This window comes from Alternaria arborescens (genome assembly GCF_004154835.1).
Source record: "Alternaria arborescens strain FERA 675 chromosome Unknown contig_7, whole genome shotgun sequence".
Lineage (NCBI taxonomy): Eukaryota > Fungi > Ascomycota > Dothideomycetes > Pleosporales > Pleosporaceae > Alternaria > Alternaria arborescens.
In genome coordinates, this window is record NW_021167862.1 from 158,238 (window position 1) to 171,017 (window position 12,780).

Sequence of the window (12,780 nt, forward strand, 5' to 3'; positions counted from 1 at the left end):
GGGAGCACCAGGGGTCCACCCGGGCGCTAAACCTTACCTAGAACCGCAGTAACCGGGACTACCTTCCTTCTGCGAAAGGGAAGCAGCGGCATGCTTCGAGTGCGCACTTCGATGGGAGACGACATCTGTAAATGAGTCAGGCTTTGTTTTCTGCAAGTCGACAGTCGAGGACCAATGCTGCAGTGTATAGCAAACGCCCACCAAAAGCAACGACAGAACAGCAAGCTGGTCGACGGGAGCGTATGACTAACAACGTAGCTGGAGGGACTCATACCTTACAGATCGGCTCTTCTTGCAAGTAAAGGATCTTCATGGGCCTAGCAGCTGTTTTCTTGTTCTTTGCTGGTTAGTGTGTCAGACAAGCGACCAAGTTAACGGGCGAGAGATGGCTGGCGGTGATTGTTCGACCAGCAATGGGAGCAGCCCGCTCAAAAGAAGTCCATTTCAGAGTGAAAACTAGCCTAACCATTTGGAGTGCCTGCAAACATCTCCTTCACTTCACCCCAGGAAGATTCATCGTGAACTGGTTATGCTGGTGTAGCCGTTCGCCAATCAACGATGATCCCCGCTCAGGTACCCGCTGTCAAGTGGGGCTGAAACCCTGGCAACAGCCTTATGGGACGTGACGTGTGCGTTTCCACTACCACGAAACACCGCAACACGCCTAGGCTCGTTCAGCTTTACGCGTTTATGCGGGAACCTCTGCTGAGTTTGTGAGTATCCTAGGAGACCCCTCGATGCCCCATGACTCGACACTTTGATCTTTGATCTAGTCGTGAACGCCTCTTGCCACTGCTAATCACTCACTCACGATCTTAACACCGACCGTACTCAAGATGTCTCTCTATGCCGCCATGGTGATATCGGGGGTAATATACCCCACACGATATCCCCGACGTGGCTGAACTCACCGCTTCCAGAACATTGCTGCATCGTGAGTCGTGGCTACGTATTTGTTCTCTGCAGCTTCTCAGTTCCATGATATCAATAACACGAACGCTATATGCAGTATACGCCGCGGCTGTACTACGGAGGCCCTTTGCCATGGTAGCCCATGTAGCTCCAAGGCCATATCGGGACTAACGGCGTCACAGTGAAAGTAAGTGTACCGGACTAGAACAAAGACTAGACGAGCAATCTTCTGGAATCTCAAAGAGTGCAGCTGGCATAAAAAGCAGGTACTGGATGAACAACACGGACTTGGCAATTGCAATCTCAGTCATCCAGTTAACGTACTGCTGTATTGAGTTCCCAGGAGGCTATAGCAGGGGTGATTTGGGTGTATATACGAAAGCAAAGTCTTTGGACTTCTATCATGAACCGGACTTCTGCCAGTCCTTCATGGTTTGTCTGTATACACACACGCAGAAGGATTACATGTTGTCTAGCAACCTACGTTAAGTGCATTGCTTTAGCAGAACAGCCTGGAGAAGCACCCCTGGAGTCACACGTCAATAGCAAATCTGAACATCATCACGTAGGTACCACAACAAAGCGGCGACAGCTACAAATGAAACGGATATCATTCCTTGTGTATCTACATCTAAAAAGCCAGATCTCGTTCTATCTAGAACATGTCGGGCGCCTTCTTGACACGGGTCTTGCCCTCGAATGGCTGCTCAGAAGAGATCTGGTTGTTCCTCAACTTCTCCAGCTTACGCTCGTTGTCCTCGTTTGCAAGCTTCTTGTACTTCTCAATAACCTTGTCCATTTGAACTTGGCTTCCGGCGGGGACGTTGTAGGGCGATCCAACGTTCATGATCCTGTGCTTGTTAGCCTCGGATGTTCGTATTAATGCCTCCTCCGTGTGCATCGCTTCGCCTTGGTCTCGGCTTGAGTCTTTTTCTCTTATAGCCTAGTATGCCACATTCTGAAAATTACGTACTCAGGGAACTTCATATCGACATATTCCTGCGGCCGTGTGTTCAAGAACAGCACCCTGTCCTCACCCGCCTGCTCGATCATACGCACGTGGTGGTCGTTCTGCGAAGTCCACTTCTCGTGTAGGCCGGCCGTAGCATTGGCGATCATGCGGGTGAAGTACGGCTCGTTGTTTTCGCCGTCCGTTCGCGACATAAAATAGACAGCCATTCCTGCGGGGATGACACCAATTGTCATATAGAAGCCGTACTACATGCCAATTAGGTTAGCCATATGCTTTCCAAAGTATTGCGATATCGTGGGGAAGGCCTGGGACCATTCGGGAGGGGTAGAGGGCGGTTGACATACACCCATGGGCTCGTCGACGGCTGGGCTCGGGTGCCCGTGGGCGTGTTCATCGTGGGCGAAGCGGCGCGATTGGCACGGGAGCGAGGTTCGGCTCGTCCTGGCAGCAGCCACTGCTGTTCTACGTAGTGACTGCATTGTGAGGTTGCTGGCGGTCGTTGATGTCGCTAGGGTTCGCGATGATGCTGAGCTCGAGATCCGCTTAGTCATGCGACCTTAGTGGCTTGGCAGTACGACTCGCTTCTCTATGAACCATTTTCACAGCTGCGTCCCAGTCTTGCATGGGCAGCATTCTGCATTGTCGAATCATGAAACTATGTTCTGATTCGTAACTCTTCTAAATCTTTCAAACAAAGGGTTCTCCGGAGGTTCGTCACGTCAAGTCAAGTCTGTGCGCCGACTTACCAGTTTTGGTCTTGATCACTCATGGTAGGTTGCAATGAGCTATTTTCGAAGGTGATCTTTCAACGCCGCCTCGTTGCATCATCTCAAGATGACGCGGATATCTGTTGCATCAAATCATGTGTGCAAATAGCACGTATGAAGGTTTGCAGGCAATGACACGATTAGTGAGCAACCCCTCTCTGTTGGTGGTGTTGCTCCCAAACTTGCAAGCATGAAATATGGCAAGATCTATAACAGCAGTATTTTCAGACAAACGGTTATCCCACATGAACTACCATCTCTGTGACATCAAGAGCACTGCATACGCTACGAGTTAGGACGCTAGCACTGTAGCGATATCCCAACCTGGAACACCAAATATGGTGGAAGACGATACAAAGTCTGAGATAGCGACCTTGAAATTCAAAGCGACAAGCGCATACGAATGATCAGTAACCATTTGCCTTCCTGTGCCATTGACAGCGCCATGTTCAGCCCTTGTGTCACGTGAACATCCTAATCGGGAAACGACCGTCCGAACCTCGGTATCTTCTCCGCAGAACACCTATGGGGGATCTGTGCGGACACGAACTACAATAACACGAGCGAGCCATGGCTTCACTCCCAATCTCTTCAGCTGTCCATCTTCCATCAAAAGAACGACCACTCTCAGTGCCTCATTCAAGGCCACTACTACCAAAACCTACTGGATTCTCTTTATAAATCTATTCCCATCTCATTTTCAAAACCAAAGGAATTACCATCATGCCCACTTACACATCAATCCATCTTGCTGAACGGCCACAGGACGCTGTTGTCGCTGGCAAGACCTTCACACCAAAACAGCAAGAAATTCCATCGGCGTCGTCCCTCAAAGATGGCGAGGTCCTCTTCCAGACACTTTACCTATCACTTGACCCAGCGATGCGCGGCTGGCTGAACCCTACGCGTTCTTATATCCCTCCCGTCGAGATTGGCGCAGTGATGCGCGGTAGCGGAATTGGCCTTATCGTCGCAAGCAAGAGCAAGAAGTTCCCGGTTGGCACTTATGCGACTGGTATGTGCGGGTGGTCTGAGTACTCCGTACTTAACGAAAAACATGTCGAATCACTGGATCTGCCAGAAGGTGCTGTTCCAACTGATGCGCTGGGCGTGTTGGGTATGACTGGTCTCACTGCCTACTTCGGTATCCTTGAGATTGGTCAGATCAAAAAGGGTGACTTTGTGGTTGTCAGCGGCGCAGCTGGCGCTACTGGAACTGTCGTTGGTCAAATCGCAAAGTTGAAGGGCGCAAAGGTTTTGGGTCTTGCTGGCGAGGACAGCAAGGTGTCGTGGCTGAAGGAGGAGCTTGGCTTCGACGAGGCACTAAACTACAAGGACCCCCAATTTGCGAAGAAGTTCAGAGATGCCACCAAAGACCTGATCGACGTCTACTTCGACAACGTAGGTGGAGAGATTCTCGACCTCGCTCTCTCACGAGCCAAGCCTTTCGCGCGGTTCGTCATGTGCGGTGCCATTTCAGAGTACAACAAGAAGAAGCCTCAGGGCCCAAAGGTACTTTACCTGTCAATGCTTGACATGCCGAATATCTTACTGACTCCCCATGCAGAACTACATGATGATCATCTCCATGCGCATTCGTATGCAAGGATTTATCGTTTTCGACTTCGCAGACAAGTACGCCGAAGCAAGGAAACAACTTGCTCAATGGCTCTCAGAAGGCAAGCTCAAGCGCAAGGAGACAGTGATCAAGGGGGGTATCACCAAAGCGGAGGATGCACTAGTTGGATTGTTCGAGGGAAAGAACACTGGTAAGCATGTCTGGGCACAATTGGGGAGTGAAATCACTAACGACTACAGGCAAAATCATGGTGCAGGTGGCGGACCCAGAAGCAGTCAAGGCAAAACTGTAGAGACGAGAAAAACATCAAATGAAACAAGTTTTCCTTCTATGACATGCAGTTCTACTCGAAGTGAATGTGCGATCAGCCAAGGCCGTTCAGTTGTCTCTGACTTTCCATGCTCACCAGCAGAAAGTCGATAGGGTTGAGCGCGCCCTCCTTTCTGGTATGCGATCCTCTATGAGAGTCAGTCGCAGAGTCCGAGTGAATCAAGAACATGTGTACTGTGTACTTTTCTTCTATCTGGCTGATGACCAAATCGAAGTCAAGTAGGATTCGCTAAGTGTACACCGACGGTACATAGCCTAATCTTGATCAAGACTAGCATACTATTGACTGTGCCACTCTTTCTACAATCAGACCACTGTCCCCGCACCTCACAAATACAGTAAACAGTACAATAATCTGTCCGTTCTGTGTTCGCTATGACCGAGCTACCATGTTTCGTTTACGACCAATTACCTGCTGGCTATATCCGCCTACTTACGCCCACATCTTCGTCGTCCGAAAACGGCCAAAGCTGGAGCCTACAAACCGTCAGCCTTGATCCACCAGACCTTGTATATGATGCACTATCCTATACTTGGGGATCACAAGCCGAATTGTTTCCCATTACTTTAAACGGGTGTGTTTCGTATGTGCACGGCAATCTACATTCTGCACTTCCTTACCTGGCTAGCCGAGGAAACACTCGCCCCGTACTGCCAATCTGGATCGATGCTATTTGCATCAACCAAGCGCACCACGAAGAAAAGATGAGTCAAATCCGGGAGATGAACCGCATTTATCTGTACGCAGCAAAGGTATGGGTATGGCTTGGCATTCCCGAGTATCCAGAGCGCGTCTCGGAGGCCATGGATACACTTGAGTCTCTTGAGGGAACTCAAGTAATCGATCTTAGCCGCTTCGATCTTCCTCTGAGATCAGCAATCTGCCATCTCGAACTAAATGGTTGGTTTCGAAGACTTTGGGTAGTGCAAGAAGCGGCGCTGGCTAGAGAGATCAGCTTTCTCAGTGGAGATGTCGAATTGCAATGGTTAGACATGGAGAGGGCTATGGCTCGCACAGATAACGATGTGATATTTCACACTCGCCAGTTGGCGCAATGCTACTGGAATGATGGGGAAATTCTTGGTGTTAGCCCTTCAACCCTTCTGACGAATGTTGCAGTTCTTACCACCGCGACACAAGAATGTCTTCGACCTGAGGATCGCGTTCTTGGGCTATTAGGCATGGTGAATCAGGACGACCTGCGGGGCAGAACTCTTGATCCCGAGATGGCTTATACTTCCTATCAAGATCTGTTCACGCGGTTCAGCGCTTGCATACTCACGGAGTACCCAGACCCAAACAGCGTCAAATGGTGGGCATGGCTTAGTATGGCCTTCGGACCCGGTAAATGCAATGGTCTTCCATCCTGGGTGCCGGATTTTCACAGTGTCAGTGACACGATTTATTCGGTAGGCAGCTTGGAATACAGAGTTCCTTCTTATCAGGCTGCGATCGGACAAAAAAATGAACCGCGAGGCGACTTGAAGATTGGGCAGCTGAAGCTCCGAGGTAGGATTTTGGATGAGGTTGTTATGGTATTTGAATCGATACCCATGGACGTTGGATGGTATTTGGATGGATCTCCAGCTAGGCAGAACGAGATACTGATGGCTGTGGCGGAATGGGAAGAGAAACTTGCTCACGACGTAATGCATAGTACAACTTTCGAGACGAGACAAGAAGGTTGTGTAGGCGTGCATCGTGACATTACTCTCGATACGTACTGGCGTACGTTGATCGGCAACAAAGCATCTGTGCAAGATGAAGTGGTCATGCGGGATTGGTATGATGACTTCCAAGCCATAGGCCGAAGCTTGAGGGAAACTGACACTGCTCACGAAATTGAGAGGTAATAAGATCCCATATGATCCAGATCGCAATTATGGATACATAGAACTTACGCTGCTTAGATCGTACACGAGTCTACCGCATCCAGAGACGGACACGGCGGAACCGCACGGGCAAGAAGCCTATAGCGAAAACAAGCGATACAAGAACGCCTGCAAGTTTTCATCTCTCATGGGAATCCTTCAATACAAGCAACTATTCGTAACTAGAGAAGGAAGACTTGGATTCACAATGACGGGAGTGCGGTCAGGTGATTTGCTCTCTGCACTGAACGGATCACCCGTACTCCACGTTCAAAGACACGTACCTACCGAAGACGATACAAATATAACGGCTTTCAAGTTCGTAGGAGGCGCATACGTACACGGGCTGATGAACGGAGAATCGGATGATATAGATGTAGACGAAGAAGATTTGATATTTGTGTAATGGCATCAAGGGTTCTGAAGGGAAAACTGCCAAGGTGGCAGAGTTTCGATGAAAATGGGGGTGAGAGAAAGAAGCGCAGGAAGTTGTTGAGGTGCATTACATAGTCCACAAAAGCATGTCATACGGTGAACTGATACGTGGTATTAAAGCTTGAAGTTTCTGCCAATTTCCGAACAAAAGTAGGAGGATATAAGAGATGGATTTATCAAATGGTACCCGCAGAGACGCCCCCGCGCTAGCCCCACGAGCCATGGCACGTGCGCTAAACTTTCAAAGGCCGCTGCCATTCCGTTCCCCACCCACTGTGATCAAACTTCCGCCCTCGTCTTGTCAAGGCATGTTATGCTTCGAACCCTCTCACGATCGATAACACGAATCATGGCCTCCAACGAGCCCGCCCGCGTCCCCATCCCCAAGAATGGCGTCGACTACCGTGGCAAAGTGGTGCTTGCGCCCATGGTGCGCTCCGGTGAGCTGCCCTCACGCCTCCTCGCGCTCAAGTACGGCGCCGACCTGGTCTGGGGACCCGAGACAATCGACCGCGCCATGATTGGCACTACCAAGAGACTCAATCCACATACGCAGACGCTGGAGTTCTCGCGCCTGCCCACTTCAAAGATCAAAAACCCCACGCTCGATCCCGAGAACCGCGAGAGCGTCATATACCGCATACATCCAGAGCTGGAGAAGGGAAAGCTCATATACCAGATTGGAACGGCGAGCCCAGAGCTGGCAGTGCAGGCAGCCAAGATGGTGGCAGCGGATGTCGCGGGCATTGACGTTAACTCCGGCTGCCCCAAGCCCTTCTCCACGTCTGGTGGTATGGGCGCTGCGCTGCTGAGGACGCCAGATCTGCTTTGCAACATTTTAACAAGTTTGGTTGAAGAAGTAGGAAAGCCATTCGAGATCGGCATTAGCGTCAAGATTCGAATTCTAGACACGCCTGAAGAAACGGCGGCACTGGTAAAGAGACTTGTGCGCACCGGAATCACGGGTCTCACAGTACACTGCCGAACGACACCCATGCGACCGAGGGAGCGCGCCATCAGACACCAGCTCAAGATGATCGGAGAAATATGTCACGAAGCAGGCGTCGCATGCCTCATGAACGGCGACGTCACATCGCGCACCGAAGCCTTCAAGCTCGCAGAAGAGTTCAACGTCGACGGCGCAATGATTGCAACCGAAGCCGAAAAGAACCCCAGCTGCTTCCGACCCGACGCAGAGGGCGGCCCTCACGAGTGGCGGTCGCAGTGGAAGACCGTTGTCACCGAATACATGCGTTTTGCACTACAAGTGGAGAACCGCTGGGGCAACACAAAGTATCTGCTCAGTCAGATGATACCTGGGAAGGAAAAGGCATATGCAGCTATGAACAAGTCAAAGTGCTACACAGACGTCATCAAGGCGCTGGGCTTGGAGAACGTGGATGACTTGTTGCAACAGGCAAACACTGTTGACGAGCATCTGGGTATACCCATGAACGAATCGCGCGCTTCCAAGCGGGCGAGAGTCAAGGAAGCCCAGAAGACCGACGGAGATACTCAGAAGACAGAAAAACGCAAGGAGCGGGACGAAGAAGAGCCCGAAGCTAAGCGCATCAAGGTACCTGAGGTAGAGCCAGAAGCGGCTATGGCCCTTCCTCCACAAGAGATGACGGCCCCTGCTGCGCTGAGCGTATGATTTATGTCATGATATCTGGGTTAGGCGCGTATCTATTTGGGCATTCCAGGCGTATTAAGCATTTACAGAGGTGAGAGGGATTACTCTCGGATGCGGACGGTCAAGGATAGGGACCTACGAAATCACACACCAATCTACTCTACACCTTTCACCTACCATATCGTGATGGTTCTCCAACGCACTGTGTTGGATTGAACTCCAGTTACTTACTAAGTGCGATACAAGGAGACCGGCCCAGTACAAAAACACGATCGTGAGGGCTATCTGGAGGTATGTCGACGAGTCTAAAATTGAGCACACTGACATTAAATGACTACTATATCCATTGCTGGTGCCTTACGAAGTCTCCTCACGTCGTGCGTCGCACTGCCACTAGCATAATAAGATTGTGAACCGTGGATGGCCAAGACTAATTAGCTGCGAGCATCGCGCGAACTAGAATGCCTCAGGCTTGCTTTCCCCGCCTTCCAAAACTCACCGGCTGCATTTCACAGCCTCAACGTGCCTACGATCAGACACAGCATCTGAGCACGCCTCCACAAGCGGAATTCTTCGAATGCACGGATGACGTGGCGCGATTCTGGCCCCCAGTTGACACAGACAAAGCTCCGCCTCGACGCAGAGCCGCGGCCCTTTGAAAATGTCGAATGATCGCTTCCTCCGTCCCGTCTCAGTCACGACCACACACCCTGAGACTCTGGGGCTACTGCATCGTTTGCCAGCTTGTCAAATGAAGATGAATTGATAGTTTTTCTGTGCTTTAATATCAAATTGTTACGCACAGCCATTGCCATGGCCAGCGAAAGCGTCGATACAGTCCAGATGGCGACCCTTGCCGAGGCTTCCACTACCAACAAAACCTCCGTTGCTGCGACCTCAAGGACTATCACTCCGAGCCCAGCCATTTCGAAAGACGAAGGGCCGTTGATTGGATCGTGGCTATGCACCGACGGTAGAATATCTTTCGTCTGGCTGACTTTTCGTGGTGTCATTAATCTTGGATAGGCCCATATCGCGAGTATATCGAAGCGCTGAGCGGCTCCAATCCTGGCCTGAAGAAAGCTGACCCAAACAATGAGGATGGGCCACTGATGAAAGGCAAAGCGCTTGTTGCACTCCTGGATGCACCCAATACTGGAGTACCTGGTTTTCAAACGACGGAATTCAAGAGCCAGAAAGACCTTTGCAGGCATTTTCAGACCACATCACATGATCACAACCGCCGACGGATCTACATCATGGAAGGACTGGCTCCCGATTACATTGCAGCCGTCGGCGGCCACTTTTTCATGGATCCTACGTTTTTTCAGCGGCAGGAGAGGACGTGCGTCTGGAGCAACGATTTTACACCAGTGAGCGATGCATTGCCTCATCCTAGTTTACTAGACCCAAAGCAGGCTTTCCATCTCCAATACTGCGAGTTGAGACAATTCAACAAGGCACTTGAAAACCGTTATTTCTTCTGTGAGCGAACGAGACGGCATGTTGGCATGACAGCGTCGCGCCAGAAAGAGGAGAGCACGGTAGGTATATTGCGACGCAAAGTGGGGTGGTGGTCTCGCGAGACTAAGAACGGGGGCTGGGATGGTACGTGATTTCATACTGTCCATCGTAAGAAGGCTCTCTGGGTGCATCTCCCGCTTTACATACCCACTCTTAGTTCTGAGGACGATCGAACCAAGCTGTGGTTATAATGTCTCTTGGCTGATCTGCTTAGTTGTAATCCTGTGTGACCCTCAGCTACTTCATCTCTCTGGTACACCCAAAGAAGTTCTCGGCGACGGTACACTGCGTCCGATCATCGATGTCCGCGAAGAACTTAAAAACGCACCTTTCCAGGACGGCTATGTTGACTTTATTCCACCTGTACCTCATGACAAGATTAAGGATAAGTCACAGCATCCGCATAAGTCGATGCTACGCGACATGCTTCACTATTACGAGCAGCACTCTGACTTGTTCTCACAAGAGGAGTGGGCTACGCCCGAGACATCAGCAATCTATCTGAAGAAGATCGTTGCTGCGCATTATCTTCAGCTTGTTGACTATATCAAAGCGATGCTACCCTCGTTGGAACTTCGGCTTACTACGGCATGGGTCGAAGAGCAAGGCCAATGGAAGAGTCTGCAGACCATCTCACGCCGGTGCGGCAATTACCGCGACGACATTGAGGACGCAATGCTCAGTCTTGGCTATCCTTTAGATGGTCAGGTGAATAGCTCTGCCAGATTGCAAGCATCAACATGGAACGATTGCGAGAAAGACTTTCAATATGTCTACTTTCGGCTCAAGATTCTAAAAGAGCGTGCTGATAACCTCATGCAAGCCATGACCGGACTGGCATCAATTGCTGGCAATCGTCAAAACCTGGAAGAGGCCAAACGAGTCAAACGACTCAACCTCCTTGCCCTACTCTTCATTCCACTGGCATATACAAGCAGTTTGTTCAGTATGCAAGACAACTATGCACCAGTGAGTTATGCATGCATCAAAGGCCCGTGAAACATACGCTAATATATTATGTCTATCCTCAGAACCGAAGCGACTTCTGGGTCTACTGGGTCAGCGCCATAGGAGTCGTCGCCTTTACTGCTGCCATCACCTGGATCTTGGACAGCGCTCTGAATGACGAAGCGCAGTGGACATGGAAGCCGATTCGCTCTCTCAAGTTCTGGGACAATGAACAACCCGTGCTGGGCCAAGTGAAGAGAAAATCGACCGGCCTCTACCGATTCTAGCTGGTTCATTCAATCGCCAAAATCACACTGTCCATACTGCGGTTTCGGTAGGTCATGTAATCTTGATCCGTGTCGTTGTGATGCGGCGCCCGAAGACACAATTACCTGTTGTTCGGAAGAGCATGCAAAGACCAGTTCGCAAAGATCTGGAAGGGATGGAAAGACGTTCTATGACGATAGACGAAGGAAGTTGTCGTCTCTCTCTACTCGCTTCGAGGCACCGGTGTACGAATTGCAAAAGAAGTCTCGAACTAGCGCATTGAGACATCACTGGAGGTAACCGGCTTCCAGGTCCGTCGGACTAGAGCCAATGGTGTTCCGGGAATGTGGCTGCACTAGATCTTGGCCCATAGTGCTCTGCCGCTCTACCTAATTAGCCAATATGCGTAGGGCTGGCTAGCGTCCTAAACAGTAGAACCATATAAATGTGTTCCGTTGCCTAGACTTGTGGTTGTGTGAGTTTTGGCGATTCTATAGGGTCAAGCTTTTCTTAACCATGCATCTCTCTGTTTTCCTTCCCTTCTTGGCTCTAACAGCAGCAACTCCGCTACTGCCACACTCACACCAACCCAAATCCAACATCAAATGCCCCATAATCTTCGACGGTCGCATCGCTTCCAACCTGACTCTCCAATCTTTTGACACAGCCCAAGGATACACCCCTTACAATCCCGACTTCGTCAAAGGTGAGAACCGTACCTGGTCCTCCATCCTTCTCTTCCCTTCGCCCAAAACCGCCCCGCAATCCCGCTTCGACAATCCGCGTCAACACAAGCCTCTCGAAGTGACCATCGATGACGGCTCGTTGTTTCGTGCGGGCGAGAACCTGCAGACTGGCTTCCGCCGTGCAGGTCTTCTGCTGAAAGACGATCAGAATGACGCTGGTGCTGATGCTTCAGACAAGGGTATTGTGACGTTTCATTGGAGCATTAAACAAGACGAACGGAGGCCGCTGAATCTGAGTCACGAGTATATGAATGTGTGGCATGAGAAGGCTGATTACTCGGGCAACCAGTTCATGTTCGTTGGTGGTGTTGTGCTTGTTGGTGATGGTGGGACGGGTGTGGATACGAAGCGGGAAAGGGAGACTTGGAAGATCCAGAATGCGAAGAATGAATTTATCTTTACGACGAAGATTTCGAGAAAGGAGTGGCAAAACTTTGGAGTGCAGTTGGACTATGTGCGGAAGTAAGTATCTTGCATTTGCTCATACCATGAGGCTCGATTGATTGTTGGGAAAGCTGACGAGATGTATAGTACGATCAAGGTTTATTACTCCACAGGCGACAAGCCGTTGAAAGCGGTCACCAAGGCTTTACCAAATGACAATGCTGGAGGAGGTCAGCTGCAGATCGGTATTGCAAAGAAACCTACAGAGACAGAGACGGTGGTATTCGACGGGTACCAAGAGCACATACCACTGCGCGGTGAAGGACAGATTTATGGAGGCATTTTCGTAGAAGATAGCTCGGCTGGGTGCGTGAGTATGTGAGTTGCGCAGAACAGTGTCAGGTGCGTGG

At 50.5% G+C, this 12,780-nt stretch overlaps 6 protein-coding genes across 6 annotated transcripts; 5 read left to right on the plus strand and 1 right to left on the minus strand.

The window, feature by feature from the left end:
* Nucleotides 1-1,567: 1,567 nt before the first annotated feature.
* Nucleotides 1,568-2,364, minus strand: AA0111_g3783 (hypothetical protein; the record flags this gene model as incomplete). The annotated part of the gene is made up of 3 exons (XM_028649707.1): nucleotides 1,568-1,763; nucleotides 1,886-2,130; nucleotides 2,230-2,364. The coding sequence occupies 3 exons, from the start codon at nucleotides 2,362-2,364 to the stop codon at nucleotides 1,568-1,570; spliced, it is 576 nt and encodes a 191-aa protein (XP_028508572.1).
* Nucleotides 2,365-3,375: 1,011 nt separating this feature from the next.
* On the plus strand, nucleotides 3,376-4,523 carry AA0111_g3784 (hypothetical protein; the record flags this gene model as incomplete). The annotated part of the gene is made up of 3 exons (XM_028649708.1): nucleotides 3,376-4,164; nucleotides 4,220-4,421; nucleotides 4,471-4,523. 3 exons carry the CDS (start codon nucleotides 3,376-3,378, stop codon nucleotides 4,521-4,523), a joined length of 1,044 nt encoding a protein of 347 aa, XP_028508573.1.
* A 413-nt stretch (nucleotides 4,524-4,936) lies between these two features.
* On the plus strand, nucleotides 4,937-6,415 carry AA0111_g3785 (hypothetical protein; the record flags this gene model as incomplete). The annotated part of the gene is made up of 1 exon (XM_028649709.1): nucleotides 4,937-6,415. The coding sequence occupies one exon, from the start codon at nucleotides 4,937-4,939 to the stop codon at nucleotides 6,413-6,415; it is 1,479 nt and encodes a 492-aa protein (XP_028508574.1).
* Nucleotides 6,416-7,217: 802 nt separating this feature from the next.
* On the plus strand, nucleotides 7,218-8,522 carry AA0111_g3786 (hypothetical protein; the record flags this gene model as incomplete). Its single annotated transcript, XM_028649710.1, has 1 exon — nucleotides 7,218-8,522. The coding sequence occupies one exon, from the start codon at nucleotides 7,218-7,220 to the stop codon at nucleotides 8,520-8,522; it is 1,305 nt and encodes a 434-aa protein (XP_028508575.1).
* Nucleotides 8,523-9,314: 792 nt separating this feature from the next.
* On the plus strand, nucleotides 9,315-11,260 carry AA0111_g3787 (hypothetical protein; the record flags this gene model as incomplete). Its single annotated transcript, XM_028649711.1, has 4 exons — nucleotides 9,315-9,474; nucleotides 9,528-10,109; nucleotides 10,240-10,994; nucleotides 11,057-11,260. 4 exons carry the CDS (start codon nucleotides 9,315-9,317, stop codon nucleotides 11,258-11,260), a joined length of 1,701 nt encoding a protein of 566 aa, XP_028508576.1.
* Nucleotides 11,261-11,756: 496 nt separating this feature from the next.
* On the plus strand, nucleotides 11,757-12,752 carry AA0111_g3788 (hypothetical protein; the record flags this gene model as incomplete). The annotated part of the gene is made up of 2 exons (XM_028649712.1): nucleotides 11,757-12,448; nucleotides 12,518-12,752. 2 exons carry the CDS (start codon nucleotides 11,757-11,759, stop codon nucleotides 12,750-12,752), a joined length of 927 nt encoding a protein of 308 aa, XP_028508577.1.
* Between the last annotated feature and the right edge of the window lie 28 nt (nucleotides 12,753-12,780).